The sequence below is a fragment of the Salmo salar genome, chromosome 22, assembly GCF_965601325.2.
Source record: "Salmo salar chromosome 22, fSalSal1, whole genome shotgun sequence".
Lineage (NCBI taxonomy): Eukaryota > Metazoa > Chordata > Actinopteri > Salmoniformes > Salmonidae > Salmo > Salmo salar.
In genome coordinates, this window is record NC_138312.1 from 58,048,346 (window position 1) to 58,064,447 (window position 16,102).

The 16,102-nt window shown below is 43.6% G+C and overlaps 2 protein-coding genes across 2 annotated transcripts; both read left to right on the top strand.

Annotated features, from left to right (window-relative positions):
- Positions 1 to 1,211: 1,211 nt before the first annotated feature.
- On the top strand, positions 1,212 to 4,238 carry LOC123729681 (L-rhamnose-binding lectin CSL3-like). Its single transcript, XM_045705499.2, has 9 exons — positions 1,212 to 1,277; positions 1,576 to 1,611; positions 1,692 to 1,736; positions 1,877 to 2,012; positions 2,155 to 2,273; positions 3,530 to 3,574; positions 3,685 to 3,820; positions 3,898 to 4,005; positions 4,077 to 4,238. Exons 1-8 carry the CDS (start codon positions 1,247 to 1,249, stop codon positions 4,001 to 4,003), a joined length of 654 nt encoding a protein of 217 aa, XP_045561455.1. The 5' UTR covers positions 1,212 to 1,246; the 3' UTR covers positions 4,004 to 4,005; positions 4,077 to 4,238.
- Positions 4,239 to 12,609: 8,371 nt separating this feature from the next.
- On the top strand, positions 12,610 to 15,666 carry LOC145862654 (L-rhamnose-binding lectin CSL3-like). The gene is made up of 9 exons (XM_082967712.1): positions 12,610 to 12,677; positions 12,989 to 13,024; positions 13,108 to 13,152; positions 13,271 to 13,406; positions 13,534 to 13,652; positions 14,950 to 14,994; positions 15,105 to 15,240; positions 15,318 to 15,425; positions 15,497 to 15,666. The coding sequence occupies exons 1-8, from the start codon at positions 12,647 to 12,649 to the stop codon at positions 15,421 to 15,423; spliced, it is 654 nt and encodes a 217-aa protein (XP_082823838.1). The 5' UTR covers positions 12,610 to 12,646; the 3' UTR covers positions 15,424 to 15,425; positions 15,497 to 15,666.
- The last annotated feature ends 436 nt before the right edge of the window (positions 15,667 to 16,102 follow it).

Sequence of the window (16,102 nt, forward strand, 5' to 3'; positions counted from 1 at the left end):
CAGGGCTGAAATACAGTGAAAATGTTTTGGGGGGATTCAGTTCATTTGCATGGCAAAGAGGGACTTTGCAATTAATTGCAATTCATCTGATCTGGAGTATATGCAAATTGCAATCATACAAAACTTTTGGCCACGACTGTACATAGTCATTCAACACGGTTCACTTTAATAATGTTCACAGTAGAGTACCTGTACTGTGGGTTCTGTGGTCACCAAACTGCCTTCAAGCTCAGTGGTCTCCCTTCACAGGAGTGGCAACTGGGAACATATAAATGCACAAAATCACTGGGACCAGCATTTCCGGACCGCGGCGGTGAAGCCTGATAAGTTTAACACCCAAAGGGCTCGCACGTTGAAGGGCAAGGCACCTGTCCAGCAGCCCTGAGAATCGAAAGTTGAGAGGAGGAGGACACATAGCCACCAGAACAACACATCATGGGGAAATTGACCATAGAGAATGATGGACACAGGATATCATCTTTATTTGTGTCATATTATGGCGTTCGTGAGCGCTCGGACATCAATCAAATAACAAATGTAATTACATTTGAGACAATAGAGGCAATATTCATTTTATTAAAGTAGTCAATTTTCTTCTATAATTTCTATGAGTTGGCAAACAATCTAAAAGGCTGCACACCACCACAGAGTGTGTTGTTTGAAAAGGTACTATTTGAAGGCAAAGCTGGCAATTTACTGCCACCTACAGTTATGCAATGTTTGCTCAAGAGTATAATTAATTGGCTGATCCCTCCTGATGACCCGGATTGAATAATAGGGTGCGTTCAGCAGGATGCAACGTTTTGGAAGGTTCAGATAAAAATATGCTATGTTGAACAAATATGTCTCCGACATTTAGAATAAGGAAATACGTTGTCTCTATTCATGACATGGAAATCTGCAATGCTCGAAGGTTTTGCGACTGAACGTGGCCCGTGTGATTCTTCCTTAACGAAGAAGCTCCACCTAGATGGCTACTTTAAAATGTTCCGCCCTCAATGGCAATGTTAATGCCAAAATGTATTTTTATCCATCCAGAGTCCTCTATCTAACTCCATGAGACTGAACAAATAGCCAGGTATAGACCAGCAAACACCGGCCCCTAATTGCAATGAGGTGCACCTGGAGACAAATAGATACACCTGGGTTAATTAAGACATGTCCCATAACATAAATACCAGGTGTATTGTGTCTAATTAGCATCAGTTGCATTTTCTCTGTTACTACCACTCCTGTACCTGGCATCATGCAAATGGTCAGACTGACAGTGGTTGCATGTGAGTATACAAAATCTGTATCTGATGCAGATTAGAATTTAAATATAAATGACCAAATGTTTGTATTTGAGAGTAATGGAAGTACGTGTCATATATGACCTGAGGGACATTCAATTTCTATTGTTATAAACAAATTTGTCTAACAAATTGTGACATTGCATGCATGGTATAAGAGACTAAATTCTGAACTTGATGACTACAGTACAATAAGTATAACTCAAATGTTGGAGTATACCTTCATGGCCCAAGTGCATATGATGTGGAATGTTGCTGAACTAGCTGTGTGATGTTGTTTCAGTGCTGGCTGCAGCTTGCTGTACAATAACAGATGGAGGTACTGTATGTAATAATGATGATACTACTCAACCAAGCTACTGTGAGTGGTGTGTAATTCCTGTTTATTTGTCCTGGCAGCAATCAGCATCACGTGTGAAGGCCATGATGCTTTCTTGCAATGTGGTAAGCTACTCAACACTACTGTATAGTCACCTATGATATTTTCTACTGTAGATTAGCGTCACTGGCCCACACCAGTCTTAGCTCTCCTTCATCCCTCACCTTTCTCCTTTTCTTTGTCTCTCTTCCCCCATCTCCCTCAGATGGAGGTAAGATTCAAATCAAGCGTGCCAACTATGGTCGTCGTAAACACGATGTGTGTTCCATTGGGCGCCCCGATAACCAACTCACCGACACCAACTGCCTCAGCCAATCCTCCACCAGCAAGATGGCAGAAAGGTACTAGAACCAGTGGTGTTTACCTGTAGGAACTCCTTGGCCGTAGTGGTAACAACCACCAGCAAGATGGTAAAAAGATACTAGAACCTGAAGTGTTTACCTGTGGGAACTCATGACCTCTACCTGTCTTTGAAACACCCAGGTGCGATGGAAAGAGCCAGTGTGTTGTCCCGGCATCCAATTTGGTTTTTGGGGACCCCTGTGTTGGGACTTACAAGTACCTGGACACCAAATACTCCTGTGTCCAACAGCACAAAACAAGTAAGTCTCTGAATGTGTGCTAGTAATAGTTAGTGGTGGGCACCAATAGCCATAATTTAATTCAACGTACTATCGGTATGACTCCTACCGATTTTACTCTTTTGTAAAAGCGTGCACTCTGCTGATGAATAGAATGGGTTGGTTCCCCTATGGTACCAGCTTTGTTATTAAATTCTGTTTTATGGCCACAACGTGTTAAATACATGCATTTATTTCTCCATGTTTAAGCCACCCTCACCTGCTAACTAACCCTAGCACACAAGCTGTGGTTATGGAACAATGTAGCCGGCAACAACTTTAGTTAGCGTAGCCTATAGGGAGGTCGGAGACCTGGCAGTGTGGTGCCAAGACGACAAAGGAACTGATTGTGGACTACAGGAAACGGAGGGCCGAGCCCCTCCCTGCCAGGAGGCTAAAAGGATTTGCTATCAGCCTTCCGCTGCTCAATTCTACAGCTGCACCATTGAGAGCTTTTTGACTGGCTGCATTACCACTAGGTATGTAGCACGTTGCGGTCATATGCCAGAGGGTAGTGCGTACGGCCCAGTAAAACACTGAGGCCGCGCTCCCTGCCATCAGCATCTCGACACCACACATGTCGGAAAGCCCTACATTGTCAATGACACTGGCCACTGACAAATGGTACGGATGCACCAAGTCTGGAACCTGAACAGCTTCTACTTCCCCCAAGCCATAAAACTCCTGAATGACTACCCCCGACTATCTGCATTGACCCTTTTTGACTTGTCTCATATGCTGTTCCTTTTTAGATGTACATATCAAGCTCAATTAGCCAGCAAGAACACGGACGGGAAGTGGCTTAAGCTTATTTGATGCTTGTGCGCACTTAATCTGGTTTAAGACTGACTATGTTTCAGTGAACGGTAACTAGCTAGCGCTACTCCCACAGATTTGTAGGGTATACAGCTAATCTGACACATAGCATGGCATAGAAATGCAGATTTGGTGTAGCAGTTTGACTTAATTTTTCACCAGTTTCAGTCTAGCCAGCCCGTTTGCTTAACATATTAGCCTTTTGAGACCTGCTCATAAGGAAGTGGAACTACAAGGTAACGGTGAAAGATGACGCGCATAGCCCTTTATACTTTAGTACATGCCGACAAGTTTAAAATGACTTAAAAAATGCACCTGAAATCAACATTCCCTGTTAGTGCCCATCCCTAACACTTCACCAGGCTAATGTATGTCTTAATTTGTCTGGCCAGTGTGGTGTAACTCCTGTGTTGTCCTTGCAGTAAGCAGCATCGTATGTGAAGGCTCTGATTCCCAACTACTATGTGGTAAGCTGGTTAGCACTATCGTACGGTATAATCATGTGGTGACGTATATTAGTCACTAGCCCACACAAACACCCAGATTTGGCCATCCTTTTCTTCTTTCTCTTCCTCAGATCGGGGTGAGATCCATATTCAGCGTGCCAACTATGGTCGTCGTCAACACGATGTGTGTTCCATTGGGCGCCCACAGGAACAACTCAAAAACACCAACTGCCTCAGCCAATCCAGCACCAGCACAATGGCAGAAAGGTAGTGAAACCTTCAGTGTGCATTTACCTGTAGGCACTCATTGGCTGTGGTGTTAACCTGTACCTGTTGACACGCAGGTGTGACGGAGAGCGCCAGTGTATTGTCGAGGTATCCAACTCCGTGTTCGGCGACCCCTGTGTTGGAACTTATAAGTACTTGGATGTGGCTTACACCTGTGACTGAATGTGAGTTTTACATATGTGCATGCACACATGACTGGGAACTAGAATGCTGGTGCTGACAGTATGCCTTGCAGGATATCTTCCTGTGGAACATGAAGATGTACAAGGCTTCTGGGATATCTTCATCAGGTCGTGCTGTTTTCCTCCAACTTCAATGACCATTGTAAACCTGTGTATTTTGTGTTGAAGCATTTCTGAACTGTGGTTGGTCTGAATTAAATGAAGTGTCAGAAAGACAAGAATGGTTGCCTCTTGTATGTTACTAAATGTCACACGAATATTTCTGAACGTGTGTCCTTTATTCTCGCCTTTCACCGGACTAATTTGTACCTGGCGCTAACGTGCCTTTGTCTGTATTCTGTGCCCACCTTTAGGCAGTTGTAAAATACTCATTGTGCTCTGGATGGTCAAACAATTTAAATCAATTGTACCTGCCCCTCAAATCACTGACGGGTAGTACTTATGACATCAGCAGGCTTACTTGTCCAAGTCACCAGGTAATCTGTTCTCAAAGCAGACCTGGACGGTTAAGACATTACATACGATGTGTAGACCCTACAAACCCTGATCATTAAGTGATTGGCTCTTATTGATCAGATCATAAGCCAAATGTTACCGTGATGTGGAAATTAAGCTAGAGGCTATTTCTTAAACATATACATGCAGTGATGCTGCCCAACTACACCACAGTCATCTAACAGCCTCTTATCCAGAGGCAAACGGGGTCAACGCCCTGCTGAAGGGCACGTAGACAGATCTCCCACCGATGCTGCCCCTCAACCATCAGATTCCACCCTGAGAAAGAAAATCAATCCATGCCCTGCCACATGAACCACCAATGAATGAAAACCATCATGGACAATATAACAGCAAGGCCAACAATGTTTGAGTGCATGTATGGCACCATGTCCATCTTGGTGCATTTGTACAAACACCTGCATGGCATCAACCTCAACTGTATCAACACAGCCCGTCAATGTATTTACCTTTTATATGGAATTTATTTTACATCTGTCATTCTATCCTTTGCCCAGCAACTCCGCTCCCACTTGTCTCCAATTCCACATCCCAACCCTTAGCCCATCCCACCTGTCTCTGCTGGCCACCCTTTTGGGATTTCTACGCAGCATACGATGTTGTGATTAACATACAATTTCTGTCAAATAGAATCTACAGACTGAGTTGCAATACATTGACTGACCCGGTCTCTCCAGCTCTCCAACAGTACTATTTCTAGGGTCAGTTTTAGATCGATACCAAAATAAATGGACAATTGATTCTGGATCCTCAAATCTGCAGAGCTTCAATGGTTGTATGCCCCATAGTCAGCATTAGCTAAATGAAAACCCATGAACTAATAGTAAAGGTAAATAGCAATAAAAACAATACTACAGAGATACAAAACAAGAACTTGAGGAACTTATTCAAGAACGATCTAATGTAATATATTATGAATATGAATTGGGTGGGTTGAGATTATTAAATATAAAGCACTAAACCTCTCAAATCTTCACTTATTCATTTCACATTTACATTTTAGTCATTTAGCAGAAGCTTAAATCCAGAGCGACTTACAGTAGTGAAAGCATACATTTCATGCATTTTTTTTTTTTCATACAGGCCCCCCCGTGGGAATCGAACCCACCATGCTGGCGTTGCAAACACCATGCTCTACCAACTGAGCCACAGGGAAGACTAATTCAAGAGTTTTACTTGAACCCTAAATGGTTCAAGTAGATTACTAAGAAAAGCTCATCCATTGTTTAACCTGTTAGGGCTAGGGGGCAGTATTGACACGGCTGGATAAAAAACATACCCGATTTAATCTGGTTACCACTCCTACCCAGTAACTAGAATATGCATATACTTATTACATATGGATAGAAAACACCCAAAATTTTCTAAAACTGTTTGAATGGTGTCTGTGAGTATAACAGAACTCAAATGGCAGGTCAAAACCTGGGAGATTCCTTTACAGGAAGTGGCCTGTCTGACCATTTCTTGAACTTCTTTTCCATCTCTATCATTTACTAAGGATCTCTGCTCTAACGTGACACTTCCCACGTCGTCCATAGGCGCTCAGAGCCCGGGAAAAAACAGAATGTCGTCATTCCAGCCCCAGGCTGAAACACATTATCGCCTTTCTCAAGTGGCCGATCAAGGGACACTGGGCTTAGGCGCATGACCCCGACCGCCCCCGCCTTTGGGATTTTTTCCTCTGTTTGCCGAAAAGGAGATTCCCTGTCGGAATATTATCGCTTTTCTACGAGAAAAATGTCGTAAAAATTGATTTTAAACAGCGGTTGACATGCTTCGAAGTACGGTAATGGAATATTTAGAATTTTATTGTCACGAATTGCGCCATGCGCGCGACACTTCTTTACTATTTCGGATAGTGTCTGGAACGCACGAACAAAACGCCGCTATTCGGATATAACGATGGATTATTTTGGACCAAACCAACATTTGTTATTGAAGTAGCAGTCCTGGGTGTGCATTCTGACGAAGACAACAAAAGGTAATCAAACTTTTAAGTATTTTCACAGCCGGATAAAAAACGTACCCGATTTAATCTGATTATTACTCCTGCCCAGAAACTCTGTGAGTATAACAGAACTCATCTGGCAGGCAAAAACCTGAGAAGAATCTTTACAGGAAGTGCCCTCTCTGACAAGATCTTGTTCTTCTTGTCTCTGTTTATTGAAGACTGAGGATCTTTTCTGTAACGTGACACTTCCTACGGCTCCCATAGGCTCTCAGAGCCCGGGAAAAAGCTGAATGATATCGAGGCAGCCCCAGGCTGAAACACATTTGCGCTTTTGGCAAGTGGCCGATCAGAGGACAATGGGCTTAGGCGCGTGCACGAGTCGACCCCGTGCTTTATTTTCATTCGTCTTTTTAGCTAAATGCAGATTCCCGGTCGGAATATTATCGCTTTTTTACGATAAAAATGGCCTAAAAATTGATTGTAAACAGTGGTTGACATGCTTCGAAGTACGGTAATGGAATATTTAGAATTTTCTGGTCACGAAATGCGTCGTGCTCGTCACCCTTCTTTTCGGATAGTGTCTTGAACGCACGAACAAAACGCCACTGTTTGGATATAACTATGGATTATTTGGGACCAAACCAACATTTGTTATTGAAGTAGAAGTCCTGGGAGTGCATTCTGACGAAGAACACCAAAAGTAATCAAACTTTTCTAATAGTAAATCGGAGGTTGGTGAAGGCTAAACTTGCAGGGTGTCTAAATAGCTAGCCCTGTGATGCCGGGCTATCTACTTAGAATATTGCAAAATGTGCTTTCACCGAAAAGCTATTTTAAAATCGGACATATCGAGTGCATAGAGGAGTTCTGTATCTATAATTCTTAAAATAATTGTTATGCATTTTGTCAACGTTTATGATTAGTAATTTAGTAAATTCATCAGAAGTTTTCGGTGGGTATGCTAGTTCGGAACATACACAGCGATTCCACTGGCTGTTGAATAGAGTGGGACGCTAACGTAATTTAGTAAATTGTTTGTAAATTCACCGGAAGTTTGCGGGGGTATGCTTGTTCTGAACGTCACATGCTAATGTAAAAAGCTGGTTTTTGATATAAATATGAACTTGATTGAACAAAACATGCAAGTATTGTATAACATAATGTACTAGGGTTGTCATCTGATGAAGGTCATCAAAGGTTAGTGCTGCATTTAGCTGTCTTCTGGGTTTTTGTGACATTATATGCTAGCTTGAAAAATGGGTGTCTGATTATTTCTGGCTGGGTACTCTGCTGACATAATCTAATGTTTTGCTTTCGTTGTAAAGCCTTTTTGAAATCGGACAGTGTGGTTAGATTAACGAGAGTCTTGTCTTTAAAATGCTAGCATATAATGTCACAAAAACCTAGAAGACAGCTAAATGCAACACTAACTTTTGATGATCTTCATCAGATGACAACCCTAGGACATTATGTTATACAATACATGCATGTTTTGTTCAATCAAGTTCATATTTATATCAAAAACCAGCTTTTTACATTAGCATGTGACATTCAGAACTAGCAAACTTCCGGGGAATTCGCTAACATTTTACTAAATTACTCACGATAAACGTTCACAAAAAGCATAACAATTATTTTAAGAATTATAGATACAGACCTCCTCTATGCACTCGATATGTCCGATTTTAAAATAGCTTTTTGGTGAAAGCACATTTTGCAATATTCTAAGTACATAGCCCAGGCATCACGGGCTAGCTATTTAGACACCCGGCAAGTTTAGCACTCACCAATATCAGCTTTACTATTATAAAAGTTTCATTACCTTTTGTTGTCTTCGTCAGAATGCACTCCCAGGACTGCTACTTCAATAACAAATGTTGGTTTGGTCCAAAATAATCCATCGTTATATCCGAATAGCGGCGTTTTATTCGTGCGTCCCAGACACTATCTGAAATGGTAAATCAGGGTCGTGCGCGTGGCGCAATTCGTGACAAAAAAAATCGAAATATTCCATTACCGTACTTCGAAGCATGTCAACCGCTGTTTAAAATCCATTTTTATGCCATAATAATGCGATAATATTCCGACCGGGAATCTCCTTTTAGCTAAACAGAGGAAAGAAAACAAAGCATTCGGTCGACGCGGGCACGCGCCTGAGTCTCACAGTACTGTAACCAGCCACTACCCAAACACGCTACTTTGTTTCAGCCAGAGCCTGCAAAGCCACGATTCAGCTTTTTACCGCCTTCTGAGACCCTATGGCAGCCGTAGGAAGTGTCACGGGACAGCTAAGATCCTCACTCTTCAATAAACAGAGACAAGAAGAACGACACCTTGTCAGACAGCCCACTTCCTGCCTGAAACCTTGTCAGGTTTTTGCCTGCCAAATGAGTTCTGTTATACTCACAGACACCATTCAAACAGTTTTAGAAACTTTAGGGTGTTTTCTATCCATATGTAATACGTATATGCATATTCTAGTTACTGGGTAGGAGTGGTAACCAGATTAAATCGGGCACGTTTTTTATCCAGCCGTGAAAATACTGCCCCCTAGCCATAACAGGTTAAGCATATCCCAGTATAGGTCACCTAACAGCACGAGCTCTGAAGATAGATGGGGGGCAATCAGTTCACATATGGTGTCCAGGGCACAGAAGGTGGTCTATAGCAAGTGGCAATGGCGAGAGATTTGTTTCTGGAAAGGTTGACTTTTAAAAGTACAAGGTCAAATTCTTTGACCTGGATAGTAAGACAGACCTCTGCAGGCTAATGCTGCAGTTGATTGCAACTCCGCCTCCTTTGGCAGTTCTATCTTGTCGGAAAATGTTATAGTTAGATGAATGAAATAAGGCAATAATTACTAACCAAAACAGCAATGGACGAGGCACATTGACATTATGGAGAGGCATGCGTAGCCGAGTGATCATCATTGGGTCCAGTGAGTAGCCTGGCGAGCTGGAGACACGACGATTCAGACAGCTAGCGGGCCGGGGCTAGCAGGCTAGCAGATGTGCATTCGAGGGATGTCGCAACGGAAGAAGATGTTACGTCGGCAGATCAGTCGTGATGGATTATTTGGGCTCCGTGTAGTAAAAGGGTCCAGGCCAATTTGCAAAATAGGTATAGTAGCCCCAAAAGAATTGGCTGATGGACTTCTTCAGCCAACAGTCCGGTGTGCTCTAGACAGCTAGCGGGCTGAATCTAGAAGGCTAGTAGATGGGCATTCGAGGGATGTCGTTACGGGGGAGCCATTGAAAAGCCCCTCGGGCGGATTACATCGGTAGTCCAGTCGGGAAGGATCGTCGGGGCTCCATATCGGCAATAAAAGGGGTCTAGGCCAATTGGCAAAATAGGTATTGAAGCCTAAGGAGTGGCTGATGGACTTCTTTAGCTAGCTGGGAGATGGGCCTAGCATGAAATAGCTCCAGGCTAATAGGTGCTTGCTTCGGGACAGAGATGTTAGCCAGGAGAAGCCAATCGGATAGCAGCTAGCTGCGATGATCCAGTTGAAAGGGTTTAGAGCTTGAAGTGGGAATTAGGAGATATGGAGAAAAATAAGTCAGATTTGCTCTGGTTTGATTCGTGCTGTGCAAACTGGCAAGAGTATTCTGGGCTAAAGGTAGCTGGTGACCGCTAGCAGTGGCTAGCTGACTGCTAGCTTGTAGCTAGTTAGCTGGCTAGCTTCTGTTGGGGGTTCTGGTTCAAAAACGAAAGAAAATAGCAATCATGCCACATCACTAAGCTTGGGCCCTTGGTCTCAACCCCGCCCGGTGCAGCTGGGCCGACGGGCCGACCTCAGGTGTGAAGGTAGGCAACAACACCTCCGCCACGCTGATCCTCAAGACTGGGGCCCCACAAGGGTGTGTGCTCAGCCTCCTCCTGTACTCCCTGTTCACCCATGACTGTGTGGCAACTCAATCATCAAGTTTGCTGACAACAGTGGTATGCCTGATTACCAACAATGTCGAGACGGCCTACAGTGAGGAGTTGAGGGCCCTGACGGAATGATGCCAGGAAAATAACCTCTCCCTCAATGTCAACAAAACAAATGAGATGATCGTGGACTACAGTAGACAGCAGAGAGCTAGTCCCCATCCACGTCTATGGGGCCGCATTGGAAAGGATGAAAATCTTTAACTTACTCGGAGCCATGGCCTGTTCTCCCCGCTACCATCTAGAAGGAGGTGAAAGTACAGGAGCATCAAAGCTGTGACCAAGAGACTGAGAAACTGGAGATAGAAGTTTTCTATCTCCAAAATATCGATGATTTGTTCGCCGAGCCACTTAGTTATCACTTTTGCCTTATGGTAAGGTGCTCCATCATGCTGGAAAAGGCATTGTTCTTCACCAAACTGTTCCTGGATGGTTGGGAGAAGTTGCTCTCGGAAGATGTGTTGGTTCCATTCTTTATTCATGGCTGCGTTCTTATGCAAAATTGTGAGTGAGCCCACTCCTTTGGCTGAGAAGCAACCCCACACATGGATGGTCTCAGGATGCTTTACTGTTGGCATGACACAGGACTGATGGTGGCGCTCACCTTGTCTTCTCTGGACAAGCTTTTTTCCATATGCCCCAAACAATCGGAAACGGGATTCATCAGAGAAAATGACTTTACCCCAGATGCACTCACACCTGCCTGCTGCCATTCCTGAGCAAGCTCTGTACTGATGGTGCCCCGATCCAGCAGCTGAATCAACTTTAGGAGACGGTCCTGGTGCTTGCTGAACTTTCTTGGGCGCCCTGAAGCCTTCTTCACAACAATTGAACCGCTCTCCTTGAAGTTCTTGATGATTTGATAAATGGTTGATTTAGGTTCAATCTTACTGGCAGCAATATCCTTGGCTATGAAGCCCTTTTTGTGCAAAGCTATGATGACAATACATGTTTCCTTTACAGGTAAGCATGGTTGACAGAGGAAGAACAATGATTCCAAGCACCACCCTCCTTTTGAAGCTTCCAGTCTGTTATTCGAACTCAATCAGCATGAAAGAGTGATCTCCAGCCTTATCCTCGTCAACACTCACACCTGTGTTAACAAGAGAATCACTGACATGATATCAGCTGGTCCTTTTGTGGCAGGGCTGAAATGCAGTGGACATTTTTTGGGGGGATTCAGTTCATTTGCATGGCAAAGAGGGTCTTTGCAATTAATCTGATCACTCTTCATAACATTCTAGAGTATATGCAAATTACCATCATACAAAACCTTTGGCCACGACTGTACATAGTCATTCAACACGGTTCACTTTAATAATATTTACAGTAGAGTACCTGTATTGTGGGTTCTGTGGTCACCAAACTGCCTTCAAGCTCAGTGGTCTCCCTTCACAGGAGTGGCAACTGGGAACATATAAATGCACAAAATCACTCGGACCAGCCTTTCCGTACCGCGGCGGTGAAGCCTGATAAGTGCAACACCCAAAGGGCTCGCAAGTTGAAGGACAAGGCACCTGTTCAGCAGCCCTGAGAATGGAAAGGTGAGAGGAAGAGGACACATATTCAGCCACCAGAACAACACATCATGGGGATCTGACCATAGAGAATGATGGACACAGGATATCATCTTTATATGTGTTCCATTATGGTGTCCGTGAGCGCACGGACATGCAAATCAAATAACAAATGTAATTACATTTGAGACAACAGAGGCAATATTCATTTTATTAAAGTAGATTGAATAATAGGGTGCGATCAGCAGGATGCAACGTTTTGGAAAGGTTCAGATAAAAATATGCTATGTTGAACAAATATGTCTCTCCGACATGTAGAATAAGGAAATACGTTGTCTCTATTCATGAAATGGAAACCTGCAACGCTCGAAGGTTTTGCGACTGAACGTGGCCCGTGTGATTCTTCCTTAACGAAGAAGCCCCACCTAGATGGCTACTTTAAAATGTTGGAAGCCCTCAATGGCAATGTTAATGTCAAAATTGATTTTATCCATCTAGAGTCCTCTATCTAACTCCATGAGACTGAACCAATAGCGAGGTATAGACCAGCAAACGCCGGCCCCTAATTGCAATGAGGTGCACCTGGAGACAAATAGATACACCTGGGTTAATTAAGACATGTCACATAACATAAATACCAGGTGTATTGGGTCTAATTAGCATCAGTTGCATTTTCTCTATTACTACCACTCCTGTACCCGGCATCATGCACATGGTCAGACTGACGGTGGTCACATGTGAGTATATAAAATCTGTATCTGATGCAGATTAGAATATAAATATATATGACCAAATGTTTGTATTTGAGAGTAATGGAAGTACATATCATATGACTTGCGGGACATTACATTTCTATTGTTCAAAACAAAGTTGTCTAACAAACTGTCACATTGCATGCATGGAATAAGAGACAATTCTGAACTTGATGACTACAGTACACTTAGTATAACTCAAATGCTGGAGTATAGAGTCAAATGCTAAATTCTAGCTTCATGGTCCAAGTGCATATGATGTGGAATGTTGCTGAATTAGCTGTGTGTTGTTTCAGTGCTGGCTGCAGCTTGCTGTACACTAACAGATGGAGGTACTGTATGTAGTAATGATGATGATACTACTTAACCAAGCTAATGTGAGTGGTGTGTAATTCCTGTTTATTTGTCCTGGCAGCAATCAGCATCACGTGTGAAGGCTCTGATGCTTTACTGCAATGTGGTAAGCTAGTCACCGACCACCTATGATATTTTCTACTGTAGATTAGCGTCACTGGCCCACAGTCTTTGCTCTCCTTCGTCCCTCACCTTTCTCCTTTTCTTTGTCTCTCTTCCCTCAGATGGAGGTAAGATTCAAATCAAGCGTGCCAACTATGGTCGTTGTAAACACGATGTGTGTTCCATTGGGCGCCCCGATAACCAACTCACCGACACCAACTGCCTCAGCCAATCCACCACCAGCAAGATGGCAGAAAGGTACTAGAACCTGTGGTGTTTACCTGTAGGAACTCCTTGGCTGTGGTGTTAACAACCACCAGCAGCAAGAACCTGTAGTGTTTACCTGTGGGAACTCATGACCTCTACCTGTCTTTGAAACACCCAGGTGCGATGGAAAGAGCCAGTGTGTTGTCCCGGCATCCAATTTGGTTTTTGGGGACCCCTGTGTTGGGACTTACAAGTACCTGGACACCAAATACTCCTGTGTCCAACAGCCCGAAACAAGTAAGTCTCAATGTGTGCTAGTAATAGTTAGTGGTGGGCACCAATAGCCATAATTTAATTCAATGTACTATCGGTATGACTGTGGCATGTTGGGATATTGTTTAATACTCCTACCCATTTGACTCTTTTGTAAAAGCGTGCACTCTGCTGATAGCTAGAAAAGGAATAGAATGGGTTGGTTCCCCTATGGTACCAGCTTGTTAATTTTGTTTTATTAAATGCTGCCTTATGGCCACAACGTGTTTCATACATGCATTTGTTTCTCCAAGTGTAAACCACCCTCACCTGCTAACTAACACAAGCTGTGCTTATGGAGCAATGTATCCGGCAACAACTTTAGTTAGCGTAGCCTGTAGGGAGGTCGGAGACCTGGCAGTGTGGTGCCAAGATGGACAAAGGAACTGACTGTGGACTACAGGTATTGGAGGGCCAAGCCCCTCCCTACCAGGAGGCTAAAAATATTTATCAGCCCTCCGATCCTCAATTCTACAGCTGCACTATTGAGCGCTTTTTGACTGGCTGCATCACCACTAGGTATGGCATCTGTCCGCAAGGTGCTAGAGAGTAGTGCGTACGGCCCAGTACATTACTGAGGCCGCGCTCCCTGCCATCAGGACCTCGACACCACGTGTGTCGGAAGGCCCTACATTGTCAATGCCTCAAGCCACCCAAGTCATACTGTCCTGTTACTCCATGACAAATGGTACGGCTGCACCAAGTCAGTAACCAACAGGACCCTGAACGGCTTCTACTTCCCCCAAGCCATAACTGCTGAATGACTACCCCTGACTATCTGCATAGCTTTTTTTTTTTGCAAATACTTTTTTGACATATGCTGTTCCTTGTTATATGTACATATCTAGCTCAATTAGCAAGCAAGAACATTGCAGGAAAGTGGCTGAAGCTTGCTTGTGCGTACTTAATCTGGTTTTAAGACTGAATGGTAACTACCTAGCGCTACTCCCACAGATTTGTAGTGTATACGGCATAGAAATACAGATGTGGTGTAGTGGGTCGACCTAATTTTTCACCAGCTTAGATCTAGCCAGCCAGTTTACTTAAAATGTTAGCATTTTGAGGACTGCTCATAAGGAAGTGGAACTACAAGGGAACGGTGGAAGATGACGTGTCAAACTGTTTATACTTTAGTTCACGCCAACACATTTTATAATGACTTTAAACAAATGAGCCTGAAATCAACATTCCCTGTTAGTTCCCATCCCTAACACTTCACCAGGCTAACGTATGTCTTAATTTGTCTGGCCAGTGTGGTGTAACTCCTGTGTTGTCCTTGCAGTAAGCAGCATCATATGTGAAGGCTCTGATTCCCAACTACTATGTGGTAAGCTGGTTAGCACTCCCGTACGGTATAATCATGTGGTGATATATATTAGTCACTAGCCCACACAAACACCCAGATTTGGCCATCCTTTTCTTCTTTCTCTTCCTCAGATCGGGGTGAGATCCATATTCTGCGTGCCAACTATGGTCGTCGTCAACACGATGTGTGTTCCATTGGGCGCCCACGCAAACAACTCAAAAACACCAACTGCATCAACCAATCCACCACCAGCACAATGGCAGAAAGGTACTGAAACCTTCAGTGTGCATTTACCTGTAGGCACTCATTGGCTGTGGTGTTAACCTCTACCTGTTGACACACAGGTGTGACGGAGAGCGCCAGTGTATCGTCAAGGTATCCAACTACGTGTTCGGCGACCCCTGTGTTGGAACTTATAAGTACTTGGATGTGGCTTACACCTGTGACTAAATGTGAGTTTTATATATGTGCATGCACGCCTGACTGGGAACTAGAATGCTGGTGCTGACGTTTTGTCTTGCAGAATATCTTCCTGTGGAACCTGAAGATGTACAAGGCTTCTGGGATATCTTCATCAGGTTGTGCTGTTTTCTGCCAAATCAACTTCAATGACCATTGTGAACCTGTGTATTTTGTGTGGAAGCATTTCTGAACTGTGGTTGGTCTGAATTAAACGAAGTGTCAAAGACGAGACTGGTTGCCTCTTGTATGTTACTAAATGTCACACCAATATTTCTGAACATGTGTCCTTTATTCTTGCCTTTCACCGGACTCATTTGTACCTGGCGCTAACGTGCCTTTGTCTTGCTGTCTATGTTCTGTGCCCACCTTTAGGCAGTTGTAAAATATTCATTGTTCTCTGGACGGGCAAACTATTAAATCAATTGTACTTGCCTCTCAAATCACTGACCAGTAGTACTTATGACATCAGCAGGCTTACTTGACCTAATGTGTACACAAAGCAGACCTGGACCGTTAAGACATTACAATGTGTAGACCCTACAAACCCTGATCATTAAGTGATTGGCTCAGATCATGAGCCAAACAATACCCTGATGTGGAAATTAAGCTTGAGGCTATTTCTAAGGCTGCTTTTGCTTGTCAGATTTTTAGAGAACAATAGAGCTTG